At 38.4% G+C, this 25,175-nt stretch overlaps 4 protein-coding genes and 1 non-coding gene across 6 annotated transcripts; 3 read left to right on the plus strand and 2 right to left on the minus strand.

Annotated features, from left to right (window-relative positions):
* The first annotated feature begins 263 nt into the window (after positions 1-263).
* Positions 264-345, plus strand: TRNAS-GCU (transfer RNA serine (anticodon GCU)). The gene has a single exon. It is a non-coding gene; the product is annotated as a tRNA-Ser (tRNA).
* Positions 346-640: 295 nt separating this feature from the next.
* Positions 641-2,949, plus strand: LOC18591793 (uncharacterized). Its single transcript, XM_018125964.2, has one exon. It carries the CDS (start codon positions 1,336-1,338, stop codon positions 2,593-2,595), a length of 1,260 nt encoding a protein of 419 aa, XP_017981453.2. The 5' UTR covers positions 641-1,335; the 3' UTR covers positions 2,596-2,949.
* A 351-nt stretch (positions 2,950-3,300) lies between these two features.
* On the minus strand, positions 3,301-4,888 carry LOC18591794 (Eukaryotic aspartyl protease family protein). The gene has a single exon (XM_018125962.2). It carries the CDS (start codon positions 4,811-4,813, stop codon positions 3,506-3,508), a length of 1,308 nt encoding a protein of 435 aa, XP_017981451.2. The 5' UTR covers positions 4,814-4,888; the 3' UTR covers positions 3,301-3,505.
* Positions 4,889-6,659: 1,771 nt separating this feature from the next.
* LOC18591795 (Adenine nucleotide alpha hydrolases-like superfamily protein) lies at positions 6,660-10,495 on the minus strand. 2 transcript variants are annotated; one of them, XM_007018143.3, is made up of 5 exons: positions 10,095-10,495; positions 9,908-10,011; positions 9,600-9,718; positions 8,594-8,687; positions 6,660-6,930 (listed from the first exon to the last, which is right to left on the minus strand). In XM_007018143.3, exons 1-4 carry the CDS (start codon positions 10,303-10,305, stop codon positions 8,594-8,596), a joined length of 528 nt encoding a protein of 175 aa, XP_007018205.3. In that variant the 5' UTR covers positions 10,306-10,495; the 3' UTR covers positions 6,660-6,930. The 2 variants fall into 2 exon arrangements, with proteins under 2 accessions (XP_007018205.3, XP_007018204.3); XM_007018142.3 differs by having other exon boundaries at positions 8,590-8,687; positions 10,095-10,493.
* A 2,890-nt stretch (positions 10,496-13,385) lies between these two features.
* UBP16 (ubiquitin-specific protease 16) lies at positions 13,386-20,763 on the plus strand. The gene is made up of 11 exons (XM_007018145.3): positions 13,386-14,078; positions 14,860-16,288; positions 16,414-16,502; positions 17,158-17,243; positions 17,339-17,501; positions 17,623-17,743; positions 17,879-18,036; positions 18,852-18,936; positions 19,017-19,229; positions 19,794-19,855; positions 19,944-20,763. Exons 1-11 carry the CDS (start codon positions 13,795-13,797, stop codon positions 20,656-20,658), a joined length of 3,405 nt encoding a protein of 1,134 aa, XP_007018207.2. The 5' UTR covers positions 13,386-13,794; the 3' UTR covers positions 20,659-20,763.
* The last annotated feature ends 4,412 nt before the right edge of the window (positions 20,764-25,175 follow it).

Raw genomic sequence — 25,175 nt, forward strand, 5'->3', positions numbered from 1 at the left:
TAAGCCATGGATTATTATAGAGAAAGAACATTTTTACTGATATAAACAGTCTTTTAAGTAATTCGTCAACATATCCATTTTAGATTACATTGATGAAGAATGTAGCCAATAGATAGCCAACGGGAGAAAATAACGAATTTCGAAGCAAAACTAGCAAAATCTGCAAAGTAGCACAGATAGCTGATTAGCCATTTAGCCTCCAACACAATAACGTGTTGAGTCAACGCACAGAAAATTAAACCATGAGAAAGAGAGCATCCCTAGTCGCTTTGGCCGAGTGGTTAAGGCGTGTGCCTGCTAAGTACATGGGGTTCCCCCGCGAGAGTTCGAATCTCTCAGGCGACGTTACATTTTTAATTCTCTTTTTATTGGTTGCCAGATACGTGATACTTAAGTCTATTGACAGAACACATGTTGTCGAACTCAAACTTTAATTTGGATGTATAGATGTTTGTTTGCATTATGCAGCAATGCTAAAGAAAGTTAATGAAGAAAAACAAGCTTACAGCACAAACACTGACACCCCAAACTCAATCAAGCGTAGGTTGTGACAAACTAAACGTACGCTGAGCGACTTCAAAGGAATATATATTCCTAATCTCTGTATTATATGCAAAGTGAAGAAAATTATAGGAAACAGATAGATAGATGTATCTATGAGAGCAATGGCTTAACTTATTTCTCGTGACACCAGCCATTTTTGCTCATTTCCATAATAACTGTGGAAACCTCCTCCTCTTTTTTAAACATCTCTCCCCGATTTTAATCACCCCATTATCAGTAAAGGGTTTCCCCTCCACAAATCGAAGGCACATAAAAAGGAAAGGGGGGACAAAGAGAAGAAGCAGAAGAAGGAGAAGGAGAAGGAGAAGAAGAAGAAAAGAAGACGTATCTATCTCTCTCTCTCTCTCTCTTTCTCCCCCTGATCGCTTCGCCTCCATGTTTCTTTGATCAGGGCATGGTGAATTCAGTGTTCAAAATGTGCCGCTAAAATCCATTATGCAATCCATTCTTTGAATTGGGATAGAAAGAAAGGGTCAAGGAATGGAGGTGCAGAGGATAAGGCAGTTGATGTTACTTTGGTCTAGATTGCAAAGTAGCCGTGTTGCTCTCGTGGGTGGAAATCACACCGCTGCTCGGTTTTGCACTCGCTAAGTTTGCCTCTCTCAAATGCTTTTTCCTCTCCCTCTCGCTGATTATAATCTTTGTTGGCTATCCTTTTTATCTGATACTCTTTTTATTCTCACCTTCTCAATACAAGACGTTTTTGGATCCGTTTTTTGATTTTTAGTGAATAAATTTTAAGCCCATTTTTATCAAGGAAGTCTCTTATCAATGGCTGTCCAAATTATTGATGGACTCCAAACCACATGCCATGACAAGCACAAGCCTTTGTGTTATGGTGGCATTAGCTTGCCTGCTGATACACATTTGATCGTCAAGCTCCCTGATTCTAGGATTTTTAAGCTTCTGTCTCGCTTCATTGTGATCTTGGCCTTGACCATTGTTTTAATTCCTTTGTTACGAATAGGATCAATTATCAGCAAGGAATCTGCGAGCCCTGCTGCTGATGCAATCAAGCCAGAATTTGGCTCTACTGATCCCGTCAATCTGGAATTCTTGCCATTAATCTTTCGTGATTTGAACAAGCAAGGCATTCTGAAAATGGGAAACAAAGGACTAATGCTAAGCAATGATGATGAAGAGGCCATTCATTGTTCTCTGTTCTTGAGGAGAAGTGATATGGAATTCGTTTCTCTCACGGATTTGGAACGACAAAGCTCAATCCCTAACGAGTCATTTGACTCAGCCTTCACGCGGAACTTCCGAGCAGCCTCAGAATTCATTGATCGCACTCTCAAAGTCGGTGGCATTGTTGCTGTTCAGTTGAATGGAAGGTCCTCCCTTTCATTCGACAAGCCATCCAATTACAGAATTGTCTACTACAGCAAATCTCAGTCAAACATTTTGGTAATGAAAAAAATCGAGTATTCTAAGACAATCTCCAGCACCCAGAGGCGGCTTTTGGGGTACACATTAGAAGCAAAGAAGGCAGCATTGAAGAAACTGGAAGATGTGCTTCTTGAACCACCAAGAGCAGCTTCAAGGAGATCAAAAACTTACCTAAAGCGAACCAAGTACCTACCAGACTTGTTGGGAGACACACTTGAAAGCTATCCTCGTCGGGTGTTCATTGATGTAGGCGTGCCAGAGAAAGAAGGTGGTAGTGGCCCAAGTTGGTTTGCCAAGAATTATCCCACGAGGAATCTGAAATTTGAGATGTACAAGATTGAGACCTTGACCAAGGAGTCTTCAAGGAAGGACGTGCCTCAGCTGGCGGAAATTGGGATGTCGGATTGGCTGAGGAAGAATGTGAAGGGGGAAGAGTTTGTGGTGATGAAAGCAGAGGCTGAAGTGGTTGAAGATATGGTAAAGAGCAAGTCAATCAGGTTGGTAGATGAACTATTCTTGGAATGCAAGCCTCAAGGAGATGATGGAAGAAAGAACATGAGCAAAAGGGCTTACTGGGAATGTTTGGCATTGTACGGAAAGCTAAGGGATGAAGGTGTTGCAGTGCATCAATGGTGGGGTTGACATAGTAAGATTTTATTAAGTAGTAAGAATCGTGTTAAGGTGAGAGAGAGAGAGAGAGAGAGAGAGGTTACCATAAAACAAGCAAAAAGAGTAGTTGTTTCAAGTATGTGTCTGTGCGTGCTTGTATTGAAATTTCATGATGAAAACTGTGTTGGTATTTCGAAGAAGGTAGACTGCGGAGAGGTGTTTTGAGAGAGATCAATTGGTGGGGTGTTTTTCTTTTCTACGGTGGGCTGTTTCTTTTGTTACGAGAGATTTTCAAAGGTTGGTCCTTTCATCACTTTGGATATCGTTTTGTGGACATATTTCATAAGACAAAAAAAAATTAAGGGAATTCAAGAATTTTCATTTGTATGCAGCTCAAGAACATCATATCAGTCTCTTGATGCTATTGATTTTTCTTTTTAGTAAGTCTTCATTTCGAGATTCCAACATGCATACAGCTTTTGATTTATATTCATTAATATTATTTATATTTTGTTACATTATCCTCAAACAAGATTATCTGTAGTCCAACCATTACACTCAGGACCACTCACCATGTTCTACTCTCTAGGTTCTGTTTCAACTTGCCTCATTACCATGTTCAGACCAAATCCATGGCAAATGTTTTACAATAATGAAGCAATAATTGGTGTTCTGATTAGACCAGTAGATAGTGCAATAGACTTAGACAGAGCTAAAGAAGGCTGCAACAGGGCAAAATAGGCTCTAAAACATGACAAAGACCGCTCATAATTAAGCTGCTTCCGTTCCTTTTGACAATCAAAAACTTAAAACCATATTACATATGTAATCACCAAAACAAGAGGAGTTTTGTCCTGTTTATTAACTACACCATCTACTTTTTCCTTAACAAAAACAGAGGCTTAGCCTCAACCACAAGAGAGCAATAAAAGTAAATAAAAACTTAGTTACAAACTTCACGAGCAATTCCCAAGCGAGAATTGGCCACATCAAACAGAATCCTGTGATTCTGCTGCTGCAAATTGGCTATCACATTCAAGGCGGCGTTCACGTTATTTGGAACTGGTGCCATGGCCAAGCAAGCGCGTGACCCTGCACTGGAATGTAGGAAGCTGTTTTCCATTGGCAATGTCATGGACAAGCCTTCAAGATGTAACGTTATTAAAGGTGCCTCAGATTCTGCTGCAGCGTCGAAGCATGTGTCAAATACCCCTATTGTTGAGAATGGCCCTTTCAAGTGCTTGACAAACTCATTCCGGATTGCCTCATAAACGGGTTGGACAAACCGGGTTACAACCGTACCCGAGTCGATTATGGTCCCCGCCCCGGTGTTGGGGTTAAATGCTATATATTCTGGGGCGATGGGGACCCGAACCCTGCCTACGCTGACCCCTGTTAGGTTAACGTAGTAAAGTGAGGGCCGGTGGGGGTTTTTTAGGAGCGGGGTGGTCCGAATATTTTTGGGCTGACCTACTGGCCCGAGTTTGAGGGAACCCGAGAAGTAGTAGGACTTGAAACTGGGTAAACAATAGGAAAACACGCTGGAGTAGAGTGACCCGGATTGTGAAAGAAGTGACATGGGGCCCCGCCCCAGACCCAAAAGCCCTTGGGGTGGGACTGACCCACCAGAGATAGAGTTAATACATCCAAAAGCAAAATTTGGGAGAATGTCATTGGCTAATCCCAAGGAATCTTGTACCAAGGTGGCAGAGAACGATGAATCTCCACCGTAGGATTGGTTAAAAGAGCATGCAGCAGCCCCAGTTGCCGGGCACGAGAGTCCGCGGACCTGGGAGCACTGGGGCAAGGAGCAATCCAGTGACCCGTAACTGGAAGAAGTGTTGGGTGAGAAAGTGGTAGCTGAGCAGCCAATGCATCCGGAGCATGGGACCCAAGCAGCATCATTACTAGTATCAAGTACCATGAACATGAGCTGACCTGGAGTGCCGAGCTTGACCCTTACAACATAGTTGCCAATGTTTAGAACTTGTTGGCCTGAAGCAATTGGAACAGCCGTGGTTTTCTGGGCCGCCAGGCTGGACAAGTACTTGACCCTCGCTGGGTCTTTTGCGGCCATGTTAATGACTGTGTTGACCCATGAGTCAGGTTTTGGTGGGTTGAATGGTGAACATTTGCCATAGATTGGAATGATGGAGAGGCCTGAGTTATCTGCCTGAGCGGCACAAGGGTCCAAAGCCTTGGTGGATGAGATGAGAAGCGCAAAAAAGAGAAGTGTGGCAGTGAAGTCCATGGTTTAGAGCTAGGACTTCAGCTCGGAGGTAGGGGGGAGAGAGGAATTTATTAGTGAGCGTGCATTAGAGACGAGAATCCAAGAAGATATTATACATGCAATTAGTGTACCTGGAATTACTGAAATAGCCTTGTAATTATGATAGGTTAAAACATCGGCGAGGCCAGGCAGGAAACTTTCGGAACATATTCGGGATCCAAATAGAACACCCGACTTTAAGTGGGCCAATCAGCAGGTGAAGAATAGGCCGCAAAAATTATGTCCCTATGTGCCATGATGTTTGATCATTCTTACAAAAGGGCCACAGATTGCAGGGGAAACTGAGGCTAAATGACAAGCTTTCAATGCAACCAGAGGTCAAGGACAAACTGAGAGCAAATATGAAATGCTTCAAGAATGTCCTTATCCGGTAAGACTTCCACCTTCAAAACTTTGCCCCTTCTTATCCATCAAAATCTCAATCCTACCACTTCGAGCCAATAACAAGCACTGACCAAGACCCTGCTCCAAAAGGGAACTCCTTGGTACGGTTCCAGTAATAAATAATAATTTAATGGTTCTTTACACTCCCTGGCAGGGATATGGGACATGAAACCATCCAAGAGGCTCAGTATTAGGATTGAAAATTTGGGACAATTGGAGGGTATTATTAGAATAAAGGCCAATGAGTTGTTAGGCTCGTGAATCCCTGCTGGAGGGTACTGCTATTTTGTCCCTACGTAAGTTTGCATGAGATGTGGTCGGTCACGGGATCGCGAAGACTTTGCCGACTGAACCGATGCCCCACCAGCTGTAAAACTCTGTAAGATTAACATCAGCACTCCAATCTGCAGATTCCAATGGGGGAACTAGATCTGCATCTCCTCCTAGTAGTAATAGTTTTACTCAATTAGAAAGTACTCCATATATATATATATATATATTTTAGATTTGCTAGAGACCTCATGCTTGATTATTTAACTTATGCTTTAGATTTACTAGATATTATGATAATCGTAAATTGTAATGTCAGGAATTTTCCATTGTTTTGTAAATTGGAATTCATTCATGTGATCCTTGATTTGATTGCAACGGAAAAAGGAGATGGAGAACCTTTTTTTAGAAACAACAACTATTTGTCCGAAAATGAGCAATTTCTTTTAGTCATGTTCAGGAACAATATTGATCCAATCGAAAACTCATCCATGTAGTATCTAATGAAAATACAAGTGGACCACGAGAGAATGGGCTCTTTTCACTAAAACCCTCAATGATTTGTGAGAGCCCCCACCAGCAAGCTCACGAGGCTGTCCTGTTCAAAGCATTTCTCGTTGTTGTCTTGTGAAATCGGTAAACTTTGCCACGGACGTCAATTTATATTTTTATGCAACAGTTCAAATTTCAAAAAGGAACTATACCCTAGGAATTTGGATCCTTCTCTTGAAAATATCAACACCTGCCAACTAGATCTTTTGCTTTTTGCTTAGAATGATTTTCCCATGAATTCTTCAAACTTCCCTAGCTGGTTCACAAATCACAACCATATTATTTACTTATCGGCTGCATGAATCCATGATATTCAGTTCCATTTCACCTTTTCAATCGATATTCATGAAGTTAATACGCTGGCGCCAGCTTTTTCTATTTTTCCTTTCTAACTCATTGTAGTCGCGGATCGTTCATTATTACGGTCTTTGGTACTCCAGAGGGCGGGTATGAGCAAAATCATGTACAAGATTTGACCTCGAAACATCAAGGACACTCAAAGTCAAGTCCAGGTTTAGCAATTATACTATGGTCATTTGAGCTATACATGTCGTTAAAACCAAATAGCTAAGTAGGAACTTAAACCAGAGGCGACAACAGCTGGAAAAAAAAAATTATTCAGGCCTTTTAAGGTGTACAACAATACTATAAATACAAGGAAAATAAATGAACAAATATTACTATAAAGACATTACAAGTCGATACAAGTAATTGAACATGCAGGGATGGAACGGGGATTTACAAGGGTGTCAGCACGGCATAGCTTAGCTTCCAACACAGTTCTCTAATTGGCAAGTGTGCAACACACCCCACACAGAACAAGCTAGCAGTACCAGTTCAGAAAACCACTCCAGGATAACACCAGCATTTTGCTGAGCATTAGCACAACAGGCAAACAATTGAACATAAGTCGATATTCGGAACAAAATTATCAGAGGGAATGAAATTTCACCAAATAAAGTTCAGAATTGTGCTGTGTCCATATTGGGATAAAGAAGAAGACAATTTGACGTGCATGGAGACGGAATAAAGATAGAAGTTTAAAGCATGTTATTGTCTAATCTATCCTCGAGCAGCCCCACCCCCAACTTTATTTCTTTCTCATATCATACTTCCTCCAGCATCTTCCATCCCCAAAAACGAAAAATAAAGGGAAATAGGTTTCCTCATTTGGAAGGTATGCAAACATAACTGCACCAGTTTTGGACATTGTAGGACTAGAGCGCTCCGAAACATATCCCTATTCCAAAATCCCATAGGTTTTTGTGGTATATTCCATCTTGTTGCACATAATCATTGCCCACCAATTTAGCAAACTTTGGTAAATAAGTGAGATAGATAGTATAACGTACAGCATGAAAGTCATGTTAATCTATTAAAGTTAAACTAAAAATAGAGAATGTGACAATTTTTTGCCAGACCATGGCAGTCCATCCCTTCATGTTACTAATACCTTTAACCTAGCTACTCAAGAATAATATAATTTTTTTTCAGAGTGGCTGGGTAGGCAAACTCCATGTACCTCAAGTGAATTATTCTGTGTACCTAACTAGAAGAAAATTTGCATGTATGTTATAAATGATCAACAGTGATGAGAAATTTAAACATGGATATATAGAAAAAAGAAAACTGCATCTCTGAAAGAAAAAAAAGAATTTATTTAGAAAGCCAGAGTTACTTTGATCAATTAAATGATATTGGACAAATAAAATATATCCAAGATCATGATCTGGGCTTAGTTAACATCAGGAGATCACTAGCAAGCTTCAAATGGACAATTTTCTTAATTGGTGATCCATTATTCATGGTTCTGTGATGTTGCTTATGATCAAAATTGTTTCCATTTTCTTTGGGCTGAATAAGGACAAAACTTTTTCGACCCAGCGGTATGTTGATATGTATAGTAATATAGACATCCAAGTAAAGATCATTTCCATTTAATCTTTCACCAGAGATCACATACAAAATGGCTGTTTGGTGTATCCTTCAGGTACTTGGCAACAAGTAGAGATCTTTAATTTTAAATGCTGAACCACAATTGAACCTGGAGACCTTTTTGTGTCAGATTCTATTAGTATTCTTTGGATAAAGACGCTTAATGCCACGGCTAGAAAGTGACCAGCTGTTAGTTCAAGGAATGGAATAATCATAAATTTTCCATTCAATGAGGAGCATTAATTGCTGGCCTATTTAGAGTTCAGACAGCAGTTGGTAAATATTCAAGCTAATATTATTTAATGGATCAAAGAAAATGGAATCAAAAGGCTAATATTCATGGCCAACAGAACTTCAAACAGTACCAACCGCAAGAAACAATAAATTGCCTTTAAGAGCACAAGATGCAAACCATGTACGTCCATGCACATTACATAAAGAGTAAAAGAATAAAAGCCCTTAGCTCCTCATGAATATATTTATATACATGAACTGCTAGCAATCAATGACAAGTTAAAAAAAAAATTAATAAGAGGACAGGAAAAGAAGAAGATAAATGGAACAGGACTTGTCATATATGGTGTTTTGAGGCATACCTACTTAAGCTTGGGAGGAAGTGCCCTTGCTCTTTATAATGATAACAGGGCATTGTGCATGGTTGGCGCAGTAGTTGCTTACACTTCCCAAAAACATTCTGTTGACATAGAACATAATGAGTTTCATCCCGTTTAGCATTGTGATAGATCATAATTTGCAATGTATTTTCAATCAATAAACAATTTTCAATTTCTTTGCCTGTATGAAGGTTCATAATCATCCATTCCCATGACACTATAAAAACCAAAGAGACAGGACTTTAAATGTATACAATTTCCCTATGATCAACCCTATAGGACAAACATCTGATTCCACCATGACCTCATATTTTAGTATCTCACCGGTCCTTCAAGCAGAGTAGACACATCTCAAGGGAGAGACTGTCTTTTCCCTCCAGCCACTTTAACGTTGATATATGGCATCCTCAACATAAATCAATAATAGTGATTTCAAGAAAATCATAGCTTTCTCCAGATAAACTTCTGGGCACACATGTGCCAATGATTCAAACAACTAGAATACATAAATCTATTGAACAAATTCCCTAATCCAGAAATATTAAATTTTGATTCACCTTTCACTTAGAAGCTATTACAATAACATTCTTTTACAATAATAGCCTCTGTGCTAGCTTGATGACTAAGACTTTCTCTACTTCATTATTCTTATGAGTTATGACTAATCATCATTTAGATGGTAAAACAACTTGACAACGATGTGAAACACCAAAATTCACACCAACTGTAGGCACTGTTGCATCCAACGGAATAGTACTAAATGAAATATTATCATAATTTATATCTTAGCATCAAATATAAAGTTACAAAACTTGTGATGGTTACCAATGTGCATAATACACACGCTGGATCAGCATCAAGTTGAAGGCATATAATCCAGTATTATCAATGGGGTCTAACTAGTAAAAGGCTTTCGACCAACGATTCCTTCAGGCTTTTAAAACAGTTTGACCAAGTTGTCAAGGAAAATTAAGTCGCAAGGAGGTAAATACCTTTTAATAGGGCCAAAAGCACGAGACCCCATCACAAGCAAATCAGAATGCAAATTTTCAACTACTTCACAAATCTTTTCCTTCGGATCCCCAATCGCAACTTGCGTTTTCACATTTGCCTGAATTAGAAACATTCCACACTCTTAATCATTTTTCTCGGCATGTCAGAAACAAATTTAAAAAAAATAAAAACTCATAAATTTTAACCAAATTAATTAATTACTTAAATTAATCATATAACGCCAAAAGAACGATAACTTAGTGAAAGAAAAATGAAAAAAATGAATAAAAAGAAGAAGAAAACTCACGTTTCTTTCAGAGCAAATCTGCAAAGCATGATCCAAAATCACCTCAGTGATTCTCTTCTGGTGCGCCTCGATGGCCGCCGTGAATGCAGGCACCTCTAGACCGCCTGAAGTTAAAATTTTAAATAACAATCAATACGTTTCTCGAACAAATTAATCGAAATGATAAAAAACCAAAAGGTGGCTTAACTAGGCCCGCCGAAAGGGATGGCGCCGGGATTGAGGCCGGCAGCGATGGACGGAGGAGATTGGACGTGGAGCACGAGGAAGTAACCAGGAGATTTGGTAGAGTCGGGAGTAGATGATCGGAGCTTGAGATTGTCGAGCGCCCATCTTAAGGCGTCCATGCTCTCCTCGCTGCCATCAACGGCTACGATAACGCATCCCAAGTTTCCAGGCATGATTTTGACTGGCTCGTTGACTTTCACGACGTTTGGAGATGATCCTGGTAACGAAATGAAGATGATCGTTATGTTTCTCTTTGTTTTTTACCGTGATTGACCGCTATCCATCGACAGAATCGCTGCCAATTAACTCCCAGATGCGTGCTGAGTTAGCTATAAGCAAAAGTGGCTGTCCCGCCTGTCCGAGTCTACCTGGCTCTTAAAGCGCGCCAAGGGGCAAATAAACAAAAAACAAACACAGGGCGGCGCGGTTGGTTTTGGTGTGGGTCTACAAAACTTGCTGGAGGGAAGCCCAATCCTTGTTGGAACAAATGGCCAGCAATCCAAATGGGTCACCTAATAATTATCCAACGAGGAATGAGATTCGGCATTTTTTTCCCATTTGGGCCTCTTTCTACATGTTTTGTATAAAACCTATTACAGTTATAATGCTTTAGTTCCTCGTGATCAGGCCAGAAGAATGAACGGCTGATAGCCTGATAGAACGTGTCCAACTTTAAAAACCAGCCAACTTTTTTTTTTTCTAATAAAAGTTTAAATTTAAAAGTTAAAATTATAGCATCATGGCTGTGAGCTGTGAGTGACCCATTGCAAAGAAGGTTTCATCATTTCATATAAAGGAAAAGGATTTCCCTCGTACCACAAAGGAGGAAAAGGGTTTCCCTCGTACCACAAAGGAGGATAAGGCATTGTCGCTAAAGCAGGTGCAGAGTTTTTGAATCATTTCTTTGCAGCAAAGGGGTTGTGAACCCACGAGAAAATTTCCGGTCCCAACTTACTTTTCTTTCTGCAAACCCAATCAACAAAGTAGTTACGACGAAACACTGCAGCAGACGAGGATTGAGCATTGAAAGCCAAACAGTGGATTTTACTAGTCATGGATTTCAATTATTAGGGTGCGTCACTAGATGTATCGCATTTAAGGTAATGGGGTTGCTCCCCGCATCAGAAATTTTTGGCAGGCCATCATCTGCCTCAGCAATGACTCTTTCTCCTTTTCGTGGATCAATAATTGCGGGCATCAAATATTTTTGTTCCTTTCTGAATCTGATATTCTGCTAGAGTTAGGTGTGACTTAGACAATTTTGTAAGATAAAATTTTAAAATTTCCTAAAGAAAAAAGATGGGAAGATTGTAAAGTGGAACGATGTAGGACGATTTCCTTTCCTTATTCTTATTAGCTCTTGAAACTTGTTCTTCAAGGTAAACGTCAGTCGTCAAACAGTGAAGGACAAGAGGAGAACCTCTAGGACGATTTCTTAGTACCACTTATGTTGGTGAATAATTTAAAAGAATCAATAATCAATTTAAACTTTTAAATTAAATATTTATTACAATTTGACATGCAATATTTTAAATTATTTATTTTATATCATAAAATATAATGTGACGTATGATGTTAAAATTTATCAAAATTTTTAAAATTAGGTATCTAGTAGATGATAGAATGGTACGGGAGATGGAAATGGTTAATGCATTTATTCTTATGCTTGCTGTTAACAACTAAGCAAAGGCAGACAATTTGGTAGAAGAGATTCATTATGAATACCACGTTCTTTCTAGGCCATGATCGATAATCTATCTACCTAGGAAAATTGCATTGCTTTTTCCAAATTTAAGCTGTATATTTAATGAGGGCAGGAAATTCCTTACAGGTGAAAGGCTCAAAGCAGGTGGAAACATCATGGGATTGCACTTAACTGACTCATTTATAACATAAAATCAATCGGGCGAATCGGTAAAGATTTAGGTAGAAAATTGGCTGTCACACACCTAAAAAATGCAAAATTCATTCAGAGAAGCTTTCTTGTAAGCTGGAGTGGAATGCTCTGTTTAAAATGCATGACAAAGAAACAACAAAAAAGAAAAAAAATAAATAAAACAGACGTTATACATGGTAAAGAAAGTCATCATAGCTTCCCAAGAAAATTCTGATAGGTTGCCGAGAAAATTATGAAGTAGGCATGAATATCATGGCTGACGGATTAGATTCATTGTAGGGTCACCTTGCAATTTTTGCAAGGTTGTTCCAACTTCCAAGTTCCAACTTATTTCCATGTTGAAAAATAAAAGGAAAAAACGAATTGGTCCTTTCTAACTTTCTTTCAAGCATAACAATTTATGTCTAAAAAAGAAAAACCTGAAGCGAAAATTAGAATAAATTAATGGTTAAGAAACCTTTATCTGCCGTCTAAAACAAGGTGCAAACATTGGACCCCTGAAATCCTGATACTGAAATAGAGTCAAAAGGTGTTTAGAAAATAAACGTTGTAAAATCCTGATTTTGACTAATAAAGCTCACCGACTGTCACATTCAGGACTAAATTTTTATTTCCAGTTGGTCATTGTTTTTGGCTCATTCCACACTCATTTTCCAACAAACAACCCACCACCAAATTTACTGTAATTACAGAGAGGCTTAAATAAAGTAAAAATAAATCAAAGTTGGTCTAAGAAACATGATCATAATTATGGTTAGATTATGAAAAGGGTAATCCGATTGATTAAAAGTCATAGCTTCTTATCATCAAAAGCTATAAAAAAAAAAAAAGGGAAGAATATGTCATGGCTTCTCCCAATCAAATTCCTGGGAAAGCAATGACTTGTAGAATGGTTTATTTCCACCCCTGGAAAACCCAAAGACTAAAAAAATCTCTGAAGTAATTTGGGAAATGGTGAGTGAGCCATCATCATCATCATCAGCTCTCCTCCCCTTCCACCAAATCAAAAACAAATCTCCACCGTCCGATGGCTCGTCGCTTTGCGGATACCGCAGCAACCGTCCAACGCAGTATCCATCAGGAAAACAACCATCACCCAAAAATAGATACTTGAAAGAAAAAAAAATTTGGAAATTTTAATAGAACCGGAGTGAAACCGGTTCAACTCGTGGCCCCCACCTGGAGGCCGAATATTTGATGACCAAAGAATTCACGCTTCTCGATACCTGAAAACAAAATTCTTTGCCTTCGACCGTCAAATCACCCTTTTTATATAAGTTATTGTAACGTATCGAAAAATCTATGGTAATAATAAGCAAATGATATTCAATATTTAAAGGCTAATTTTAACGGCCCTTAATTTATTTATTTTTTCCGCATATTTCTCTCTCTAAAATTTCGCTCTAGGAAAAACAGAAAAAATCTTGGGTTGTCCGAAAATCCGTGAGCTGAAGCAGAAGCTTAAACTTTTGCTCTTTTGCTAACCCAAGCAATATCAACATTCTTCTGTCACTGTCAGTTGCTTTTAGATTTATTTACTTATATTTGATAAAATTCTCAATTATTTCATTTTCGAGATCACGGGGCAGTTGAACGACCTTGTTTTAGTCAAAATCGACGGTTACGATTGCATGCCCGACGACCGGAGTTCGTTCCCCTCGCCAGAGCGACCGCCTGGACGACGTCGTTGGAATCTATGTGTATTGGTGAGATTAGGAGGCTAGGGTTTGCTGATTCCGTTGGATGCCTATTGGGTGCAGGATAAATGCTTCTTGCCGGGGATCTAGGGGTTTCGAGCCTTGTCCTTGTGGTCTCCCTTGTTCTTCCTTTGATCGGCTTGTTCATTAGGCGGAAATGGCGGCTCTCTGTAGCCAGGCAAGCGGAGATCAAGAGGCTTTTGATTTTGGCCTCGGAGGAGGCCGCTAGGGCCGAGCTTGAGGCCTTGCTTGGATACGGCACCATTTCGGTCTCGCGGAACTATCACCAATGCGCAGTTTGCTTTTGTCCTACTACAACGCGGTGCGCCCGCTGTAAAGCCGTTCGATATTGGTACGTAAGTTTTTTAATTTCGGGTTATTGTTTTGATTTATTGAGAATTTGTTTAGGGCGTTTAGTTTGAACAGTTCTCGAAATTAATCTGATTCTTTATTTGACAATAATATCCTAAACGTATGCAACTGAGGAAATATTTGGTTAGGGAAGTGCTTCCTTTAGGACTACTAGAAGCGGTTGTTGTTTATACTCAGGCCAATGTGTGGTCTAATTAAAATACTCCAAAATGTGTATAATGTACATAGATGTATAATTTAGTGGCACAAGGGGTGTGTTTAGGAAGTCGGAAATGAAGCAATTTAGAAGACTTGGTTGGTGAAAATTACATTGCAGATTCAACATCCACAGTCTGACATGGATTTGGGTTTGGAGTTTGTCTTAAAAACTGCAGTACTTTGATGGATGGTTTTACTGATTTTGAACAAATGCAGTTTGTATATGCCTTGTGTGAGCCTCCTATCTATATCTTAAAATATGAGAGTTAGAAAGCTTTTGAACCGTTCTTCTTAAAGATGGCCTTTCTATCATCCAGTTTGCAGTTTAGGAGTCCAGATGTTGTGTGTTTAATGAGTAGATTTGGTGGAAAAAAATATGAATACCACTCTAATGAATGGAGAAAATTTTTCAGCTTTTCCCTATCATGTTATTATAATTCTTAGGACATGATTTTATGGAATTATTGCTGTATTGAGCATTATTTTCTGGTAACACAATTGTTCACTTTTATGGAATGGTCTTTTAACAGTATTTTGTTTACATCAAAATTTGGATGTTTTAGTTCTGCTAAGTGTCAAATTATTCACTGGCGGCAAGGTCACAAGGAAGAATGCCATCCACCGTCCATTGCAACACACCAGAATCATGATGAAGGAAGTGATTCTGGTCAGAAGGTGGTAGAGCAAGACCAATATGGAGACAGATATGAAATTGAAGAAAAGCAGCATACAAAGCCAACTGAAACATCCTCCACAAAGCCTGCATTGTCTAATTCCACTAGCTCTTCTGTGGTTTTACATGGGAAGGATGATGATATAAAGGTTGAGTTCCATGCTGATGGGGAAGGAACGAACTCTGCTTCTGAATCTTCCAGTGTTTCATTTTCTGGATTTTCTTCTGCGGCTGGTAGTGAATCATCTGATGATATTTCTGTGTGCGAGAGCATCGGTTCAAATGAGCCTGATAAATTTGATAGATCTTCATCTGCTGATGCTAATCTTGACAAGTTTTGGACTGCCTCTGGTGTCAATGATGTGGATCAAACCAATCCATCATCCCCAAAATTTGTTAGGTTGGTTGATTCTGTAGATAAATTTACCAAATTAAATAAATTAAATCAGACAAAGCGTGATCGAAGTGGAGAGAGTCAGTGCACATCAACTAGTTCTTCAGGTTTGGGCATCAGTGGCACATGTGAGGGTTCAATTGCAGAGCCCTGTGCAACTACTTCTGGTTTCTGGGGCAGTTCTCTTGAATCTCTTGATGCTGACAATGAGTCTTTTCAGTCTACTCCTAAAGTAGCCATTAACAGTGCCTCACTTGATTCTGGATCTTCCTTACAATTTTCATTTAATTTGTCTGGGAATGCTTCTTCCTCTCGTCCACAAGGCTCCAAGGCAAAAGATGTCAAATTGGATGATGCTCCTCAGGGTGCTCTTGGGAGTACCAAGGTTTCTGATGGAGTAACTTTGTCACGAAATATTGGTTTAGATGCTCGAAAGGTCATCAACTCCCCATCCTTGAATTCTGAATGGCCTAACCATGTGGAGTGTGGCTCTAGCAGTATTTCACATGTCCCAAAACCTTTAGAAGTTAAAACTTCATCACCTTCTTCCTTACAATCTGGTTCCGAAAGTGGTTCAATCAGTACAGATGTTCCATTTGTTAGTACCTTGTCATCTTCATGTTTTGAAAAGGCAGGCTCAAGTACTGTCATTAATGGCCCTAGCAATGCTTCACATCCATTAAAGTCTGCTGAAGCTTATTCATCCAGTGCCAGAGTGCATGCTGTTTCTAGCATGAAATCTGGAAAAATTGGTGTTCATGCAAATGCTGCTACATTACCTCCAGTTTCAAGTTGTTCTTCAAATGGTCGACATGGATTGAAAACTTCTATGTTGAAGGTTGTTGATCAATTCAGAGGATCTAACTTGCCTAAACACTATCCATTGGGGGTTGGTAATGAGGTTACTGGAAAATATAGTGATAAGGTTTGCTTGGAAGTTGCTTTTCTGTTTAACTGTACTAGTTTTACTTTCAAAAAAAAAAAAAAAACTGTACTAGTTTAGCCTCAGACATAGTAATTTTTAGTTAAATTTATCTTTTGTCTTTGCAGGGCCTTTTTCCTTATGAATCATTTGTCAAGCTTTATAATTGGAACAAGGTGGAACTGCAACCATGTGGCCTTGTAAACTGTGGAAACAGGTAATATAAGATTGGTTCTTTCTTATGGTGAACAGTTCTAGTGGAGCATAATGAGTTTGTTGATGTACTTTTTGTTTCACATTTTCAATAACTTGGATCATACATAGAAGCTACTTTGTTGATTAAGACAGATAATAAATTCTATTTCGTCCTTTTTACTGATTGTTGTCAGTCGAAATGCATTACTGTCATCTATGAAGCTTTTTGCACTGAAAAATGGTGATTGCCAATCAAGATCTCTTGCCCCTTACTTGATGATGACATCATTTCTCAAGCTTTGTTTGTCAGATTGCTTGGTGAAGAATTTTCATTCCCTCTTGTGCTGTACAAGCCTTTATTATGTACAGTTGGATATTAAACATTATACTTTGATTTTGTTACTCAGATGTGAGTGTAGTATGGAGAAAGAGCCCCAGAGAGAGTGCTAATTACAGTCATTTTATTGCTCATGTTCCTTGGATTTAAACCATTATGCTGTTGATATCTGCTGGTTTATTATATTCTTCTAGTGTTTAAGTTTTAAGTTTTCACTTTGGGAGTGAACGTACTGTCCACTTTAAGTTCTGTGGGAGCTTGGATAGGTTTCTGTTTGACTACTTTATTCCCTGTAAGGTTTCTTACTTTCTGTTGTTAACATGCCGTATACTTTGCACAGCTGTTATGCCAATGCTGTCCTCCAATGCCTGACATTTACTCCTCCTCTGACTGCTTACTTTCTTCAGGGACTCCATTCCAAAGCATGTATGTCCATCTTTACATTACCAATGTGGAATTATTTACATCTTGTGTTTTGAGATAGCATGTGGGATGACCCTTACTATAAATTGCTTTATTAGGTGCAAAGAAAGAATGGTGTTTCAGCTGTGAGTTTGAAAATCTGATTTTGAAGGCCAAGGATGGGAAATCTCCACTATCCCCTATAGGAATACTTTCCCAACTACAAAATATTGGAAGTCAACTTGCTAATGGGAAAGAGGAAGATGCACATGAATTTTTAAGGTGAGATAGATTTACTAATGTTTAATGCTTTAATTTTTTTCCAATAGTGTTTTTCTTCATGAGAAATTAGTAACCTTTTCAATAATGTTGCAGTGATTTATTGATGAATTAAATTTGACAGGTATGCCATCGATGCAATGCAATCTGTTTGTCTTAGAGAAGCTGGGGTGGATTCATCAGGTTGTTCAGAAGAAGAAACAACTTTAGTAGGCCTAACATTTGGAGGCTACCTTAGGTCAAAGGTAAGCTAATTTCTGGCTGCATCTCTCTCTCTCTCTCTCTCTCTGTCTACTCATGCACCAGATTTCTTAACTGGGTGAAAAGTTGTGTGTTAAAATGTAAATGATGCATCTAAACCATGTAACTGTTGTATGCAGATAAAGTGCATGAAGTGTCAAGGCAAGTCTGAGCGTCATGAAAGAATGATGGACCTTACAGTGGAGATTGAAGGCGACATAGGAACCTTGGAAGAGGCTCTTCGGCGGTTTACAGCAACTGAGATTCTGGATGGAGAAAATAAGTATCAATGTAGCAGGTTGGTTCTTTTATATTTTTGAAGAAGCTCTTTAGATAATGTTCCAATATTATTATCATTCAAAGAGGGCTGAAGGTGATGTTTTTCGGAGATAGTTCTTTTTATAAAATGCTGTAGTTTATTTATTTGTTGAGCTTAGTCTTTCAGAGTTGTTTGATTTTGACAATTTAACTTTTGGAGAAATACCATGGAGAAATTTTGTACTCCAATCTTAAACTAATGGGAGGGTAGACACTCAAATCAAAGCCATTGTCTTCTATGTCTTTGGCTTCAGCTTTTAACTTGTTGGAAATCTGGTCTTTGTTTCTATAGCACCTTTTAAAGAAGCTTTAGGCTGCATTTTGGCTTCTGGAGATACAGATTTGCTTCACAATTTGGAAGCTGTGAAAAAGTGTTTCTGGTTGTCATATTATGTCATTTTGTCTGCTGTGCCATGTAATCATTTAGAGGTGGCTATTTTATTCATTGATAGTTGAAATCTATGTTTTATGCTTCTGTTAGATGTGTGTGCAAGGAAATAAACAAATTTAACAGAGCATCTGCAATGAAATTATGATTGCTTTTCAAAAAAGGCTGTGTTTCCCCAAAGATTAATAAGTAGTAAGTGGCATAAAATTACTCTGGTGATTGATGTTATTTTGTCAGACATTTCTTTTTATTGTTGTTGAATTCTTGTGCTTGTTGATATTGGTGGTTGTAGTGTGTCAAATGATGTGCAGTCTGCACGGTTGCAGTTCCTCAACTAAATTCTCCATTTGCTAGAAGGCATCGGTTTTTAGATGTTTGCTCACTTTGTCAGTCCTTGTTTTGTTCAGATGCAAATCTTATGAGAAGGCCAAAAAGAAGTTGACAATATTAGAGGCTCCCAATGTCCTTACAATTGCTTTGAAGCGATTTCAGGTACCCCTTTTAATGAAGAATGCTGTTTTGCTCTTTGTTCTTTGCAGATTCTTACATCCTGATTGTGCCTTATGTTGCAGTCAGGTAAATTTGGAAAGCTTAATAAAGCGATTCGGTTTCCTGAGATTTTGAACTTGGCACCATATATGAGTGGGACAAGTGATAAATCACCCATATACAGGCTCTACGGGGTGGTGGTCCACTTGGATATTATGAATGCTGCATTTTCGGGTCACTACGTGTGCTATGTTAAAAATGTTCAAAACAAGTGGTTCAAGATTGATGACAGCACAGTATGTTCTCTACAATTATCATCTGCATACATTAAACCATTTCATTTGTTTTACTGCATGTAACTTGATTTAGCTTTCATCTACTTGAAAACTACCCACCTAAATCCTTAATTTTTGTAGAATGTCATTCTGGTTTTGCTTCCGTTACTTGACTATTAAAAGTTTTGCCATGTGTAATGCTTAGCTGTTGCTACCATGTTAGTAATATTTAGCCATGCTTTTAAATGCTTTAGTTTGGGAAAGCTGTGTTTTTTTTCTTTTGATTCTGAACTGAATTGGTCTTTAGTTAGTTGTGGTAATTCAAGTATGCATTCATTTTTAAAGGTAATGGAAAAAGTAGTACCTCCAGTTAATGGAGCATTATTTTCTGATGTTTAAATGTGGAGGTGTTATTGTGAGTTGTACCAATGGCCAGATCTAAAATGCTTACTTAAAGTGCAAAAATAGAGTTTGGAATTATTAAGTGATTTTCCCTCCTCTTGTTCTGTCTTCATGTTACACATTACTGTAACATTATCATGTAAATAATTTTATAAGTTTCTTGTGTTGGTGATGGTTTGGTAGGTAACATCCGCGGAACTTGAAAGAGTTCTGACTAAAGGGGCATACATGCTTCTTTATGCAAGGTAATGAATCTCAGTTGCCCTGTCCTCTTTGCTATTAAAATTTCTATGCTGTCATTGCTTTGGTGGTTTAACAGAAATTGCCTTGCAGGTGCTCACCCCGAGCCCCAAGATTGATAAGGAGCAGAAATAAGACCATTCCATCGAGGGTCAATTCAAAGAATCTGTCAAAGTCTAGTTCTTCAACACATTCTAGTCTTGATGAAAGCTACCCTAGTTCAATTCATCCAGACTTTCCGGGGAGCATTGAATCTCTTTATTCAAAATACAATCCGCTGCAAAGGATTTCGGAAGAGGACTCATCAAGTGATAGTTCTTCACTTTTTAGCAGCAACTCTGATGAAGGTTCCTGCTGTACTGATAGCACACGAGATTCTACCAGTGCTGATGACTTGTTGGATTCTGTATTTGGTGATTCAATACGTGGTTGGAACAGTCCCTGGAGGAGTTCAGATTCCGATGCTTCTTCATCTTCCTCATCTTCTCCCCTTTACTCAAGGCATTCACCCCTTGCTGATTTAGACCGATATGCTTCAGGTTCGCCTGAAACTTGTGGCTCTCAAGTGGAATATACTGATTCAGCCGCAGAGAATGTTCCTTTGGACAGACGACCCAGTGGGAGTAGCGGGAGGCAAAAGGATGAGGAAGGTAAGGGAAATCATCCTTTTTTCCACTCTGACACGAGTAAACAGTGTAGAAAGATAGGTAGTAGTAGCTCTAGGGAAACTGACTCGGAGAGATTAGGACGGGTTAACCCTCTAAATGATGTATCTTTTAGAAGATCAACAAGGGAAAGAACCAATTAAAAAAAAAATTATTTCAAGGTAGTTTTATTTGGGAGGGGTTGTATGTATGTAATGTACTCTTGTAGCTGGCTTTGTTTAAAGAAGCAGCCATCACCATTTTGTTCATATCTTATAACTTCTCTTGGTAATAATAGTATTATACATCGAAAGATGCATGTGGCAATGCAAACGCTCGGCACTATCCTTCAGCCACTGAGCCTTTATCTTCGAGCTAGTTAAAACCAACCCGAAACAACATTCATTACAAGAAAATGGAAACCTTTTGACTAGTTAGTAGTTACTATGAACTAGTCTGGGCGTGTAGCTAACTCCGAGCTTGAGCCCAAACAGTCCCCACTCAACTGAAACTCGAAAACAGCCTTGACCAACGAGCATGAAGCAATCGGGCCTAATTAGATAAGCAAAAGCAAAAGAAGACATCAACAACAACCCACGTGGGACAGGACTGCTCCTTCCCAACCACTTCGACAATATCTTGTCCTCAAAGCGATAACGGGCCATGGAGGCCATCTCCATCAAACCCCATGCCTAGTCTTCCAACTCTACTATTCATCCTTTTTACAAAGGATGGTCTATGTCCGGATAAGGAGAAGGGGATTTTAAATTGACTTTTGGAGAGGGAGGGAGGGAGCCCAGTCTTATGGCATTCAATTCAACATATCCTTAGACTTCAGAAATGAAGGCCTATCACGACCGTACACGTGCACTTTTCCTTAATGATACCTGCCCTGACCACCTACACCCACTACTGACCACCCCTGCCTGCACGTAGACCCATCTGTACATAGTGTCACTTTGACGGTACTGTACTTGTTTGTTACCATTGCAAGGAAAAATTCAAATTAAAACGATAGAGAAATTTTTGACAACTTGGAATTTGTTGCAATGTTTGAATAATGGGATTTCTTCAGTCAAAGCTAAGAGATTGATGCATTCAAGAACCTTGTTTGGTCAAAGAATTTGAATTTTATTGATGCAAAGAACATGGACTAAGATTTTAACCTATCGGATCCGTGAGGGTCAGTAAGAAAGGGCGCTGTGGAAGGAGTAAATAGGCATAAGCTCTTCAAAGGTACGTTCAGGATGGGAGTTAGGAGAGGAAATGGAAGGGACTTAGTAAATACATGCCTCCCGTCCTTGCCTTATCCTTCAATTTTTTTGGCGATGCCCACGTAAAGTAACTTTTAATTGAGTCAATACTAAAATAAATACAATTAAGGATGTTATCTGCCAAATCCAAAGATGTTTATGCTTTCTGTCTTGGGCTTCTCTCCATCCATAAAGTTTCCTTTCTTTTTCCCTCTTCTTCATTCATGTATATATTTTTTGGGCTGCAATCCAAACATACAAGGTAAATAAGAGAAACACAACGAGATTGCTTGATTGATTCGTAAGGTATTGAATAATGCAAAGATTATGTTTGTGTATATTTTAAGGTCAAGAGTTGTTAGAGCATACGTACTATGTACGTATAATTAGAAAAAAGATGCTTCGTCAACTTTAATTTCTTTCAATTTCAAGGTATGAGAAAAAGTGATACGCAACATAGTCCTGATTTTGTCACGTCTTGATCTGGGGTCTTCAAATTGTACAGAATGTGTGTGTGTGCTCACTGTCCCGTTATAAATTCACTTTGGAAAAAGTTAGCTTACTTTGGGAGAACTTTCTCCTACTAATTCTTGATAGCAGGGCGTTAGGAGTTTGACGGCAATCGAAAGTCAAATATTTTGGGTTCACTTGGCAGCCAATACGAAGAAAAACCGTGTCCCGAGTTAGGTGACCTTGGTTAGAAAACGTGGCGATATTGCTGAAAAGTGGAAGGCATGCACGAACGACAAACAGAATGAAAGAGTTGGTTGTTTTGAAAGCGAATTTAAACCCTAAATGATGATTAGCTAATCATCTTTTTGAGAAACACCCAGATTTTGATTTGGATTTGAGGAATGAAATTAAGAGCAAACAAGGAATTCGGGCTGGACTTTCCAAGCTTGTTTTGAAGTCCAGGCTTATATATTATCATCTCGAAATAGTGGGTTTTTTTCCCTTCTGGGGAATGACTTTTATTGATCGAGAAACAACAAAACTATGCAAGTGGGGATTGTAGCTTCTTCTGGCCGACATTGAAAGCCAGTAAAAGTCTGCCATCGACAAGTCACTGCCAAGCAATGCATGCATTTTATTAAGCATCAATTACTTCTATCGCTTAAACAAGTCAGTCTTCGATGAAACTTTACAGCAACTTGGAGCTACCATGGGACCCCCTCCGGCCCCAACTTGTTTCAAAGAGAAAAGATCAGCCCGAAAATGGGCAATTGCACAAACTTCTCCATTGGCTGATCTTCCCATGCGCTCTTTTTATCTTTTTTCTTTTATTTGTTCTTGTTCACACAACAAAGTGGTTCACGATACACTCATAGCAAGGTTTGCTTACTTTTTTTCAAGTTTCTACACTGCTTTTTCCCCGGGAAAAATCTTGAGCCTGGAAAAGTTCATCTCCGCCTCTTCTTTGAATCCTTTATGTCTCGGAGGTGTCGGGGCAAAGCAGCAATTGTGACAAGGAATGTAATTAGGCTGTTGGTCTAAAGATCTTTGTCGTCCACATATATCAGTGTGCCAAAACAAGTCTTCTTTTCGGCTCAAAGACAATGGTGGTGCCTGTCTTGTTCTTGCCGTTAAACAAACTTAGGATCTTAGCAAAGCTGATTTGATTCTCTTTTTTCAAATCATCATTGTCCCTATTGGATCTCCCTGATTATTATGATCCAGAATTTCTCTTCCTGATTGATCTGCATCACCCACCAAATTACAAAAAAGGGATCTTTACAAGCTTCACATTAGCATAAAGTTGAACCCACACTAGTGTTTTTCTCCTCGAACTCCAATTACCTCAAATTAGCTACACAAACTAAGAAGTCCCTTCCATAGCTTCACATTGCATTGACCGTTGAACTCAATTCCCAACCACAAGAAAAATGCCATAAAGGACAACTAGTACTACTTTCTTTCCAATACCCCATATTCACTGAGCTGAAAAATTGGACATTCTCACTCCTCCCAGTATCACAAATAACCATGTGGATCAACAACTTTTTGGTTGATTTAATCACAAAAAACTACTACAACCAGATTACAACGCAGCAATCAGACACGTCATGCTGTTGGAGATTCTATTTCTTTTGCAAAAGATAAAGTAGTTGATTTGTTCTGAAACTTTGGAAAAAAAGTCTAATCTCTGTGTCAGGACTTTCATTTACATGCGTACTGATAATTGTCAAACTAATAAAAAATTGAATTATCCACCCCACGTATTAAAATAAAGCATTAGCAGCACCCTTGTTGCATACTAGAATGCTATAGATTTTCAGGAAATAAAGGACGTGAGGTTTAATTAAGCTTCTGATATTACCGGCGCTGCGCTGGGGACAGTCGTCAGAGTCAATTTTGGCCTCCAAGTGTTTTTTCGTCGTGATTCAATTTCGGAATCTGATTGTTATTCATCCCTCTGTTGTCCTCTTGATTTTATGATATTTGGTATCGGAAATGAAGCAAAAATTACCCTAGAGAATACCTCATAAAACGTGAATATATCAAGCTCGATTTTCGACCCTGTAATGCTAATTAAACAAAAATTACTTCTTACACAGTTTTTTTAATCTTTGTTCTTATTGTATTTTTCTTATAATTTAAAGAGTTTATTACGTTCATTTAAGTAATATATATATTTTAAATTTTTTGTAATATATATAATTTCATAATATAAAATTTAAATTCTCATAATATTATATCAGAGTCATTTTGAGAGTCACTTAGATTGTTAACGATCTTTAATTTTTTGTATATCTATAACTCTATATCAATTACTCATGTATTAACGTCTTCTGTCATTGTAATTTATTTGATATATCAATTATCGCGTATTTCATAGATCAAAGTAGTAAGTGGGACAATCTAAATTTGATAAATTTTAATTTTGTCATTGTAATTTATTTGATATGTTAATTATCGTATCATTGTGTATCTCATAAATCAAAAAAGTAAACAGAACAATCTATATTTGACAAATTTTAATTCTGTCACTATAATTTATCTGATATGTCAATTATCGCGTATCTCATGAATCAAAACAGTAAACACGACAATTTAGATTTGACAAATCTTACTTCTATTATTATAATTTATTTGATATGTCAATTATCGCATTGATTATGGATTACAGTAACAAACGAGATAATTTAAATTTGATAAATGTTAATTCAATCATTGTAATTTATTTCGATATGTTAATTATTGCGTATCTCATTGATCAAAGGAGCAAGCGGGGCAGTCTAGATTTGGGGAATCTTATTGCACTACAAAGAACCCCGACAGAATGCAAACCAAGTCAAAACTGAACAACTGGGTAAAATGATGAAAGTTCAGGCATTTGCCATTGCGTAAGGATAACTTTTTATTAGGAGAAAAAACACGACGGAGATTTCAGAGAAGTGGCTTCACAATGCAACTTTTATTTCGTTTAA

The sequence above is a fragment of the Theobroma cacao genome, chromosome 8 (assembly GCF_053813885.1).
Source record: "Theobroma cacao isolate CCN51 chromosome 8, ASM5381388v1, whole genome shotgun sequence".
In the NCBI taxonomy this organism is placed as follows: Eukaryota; Viridiplantae; Streptophyta; class Magnoliopsida; order Malvales; family Malvaceae; genus Theobroma; species Theobroma cacao.

Bases quoted from the DNA above. Each gene is read 5' to 3' on its own strand.
- UBP16 (XM_007018145.3), top strand. From the start codon at position 13,795: ATGCTTCTTGCCGGGGATCTAGGGGTTTCGAGCCTTGTCCTTGTGGTC. The intron at 14,079-14,859 runs GTACGTAAGTTT...TGGATGTTTTAG, and splicing joins TGTAAAGCCGTTCGATATTG to TTCTGCTAAGTGTCAAATTA. The intron at 17,502-17,622 runs GTGAGATAGATT...TAAATTTGACAG, and splicing joins GATGCACATGAATTTTTAAG to GTATGCCATCGATGCAATGC.
- LOC18591795 (XM_007018143.3), bottom strand. From the start codon at position 10,305: ATGCCTGGAAACTTGGGATGCGTTATCGTAGCCGTTGATGGCAGCGAG. The intron at 10,012-10,094 runs GTTAAGCCACCT...TTTTAACTTCAG, and splicing joins CATCCCTTTCGGCGGGCCTA to GCGGTCTAGAGGTGCCTGCA. The intron at 8,688-9,599 runs GTATTTACCTCC...CTATGTCAACAG, and splicing joins GCTTTTGGCCCTATTAAAAG to AATGTTTTTGGGAAGTGTAA.
- LOC18591794 (XM_018125962.2), bottom strand. From the start codon at position 4,813: ATGGACTTCACTGCCACACTTCTCTTTTTTGCGCTTCTCATCTCATCC.
- LOC18591793 (XM_018125964.2), top strand. From the start codon at position 1,336: ATGGCTGTCCAAATTATTGATGGACTCCAAACCACATGCCATGACAAG.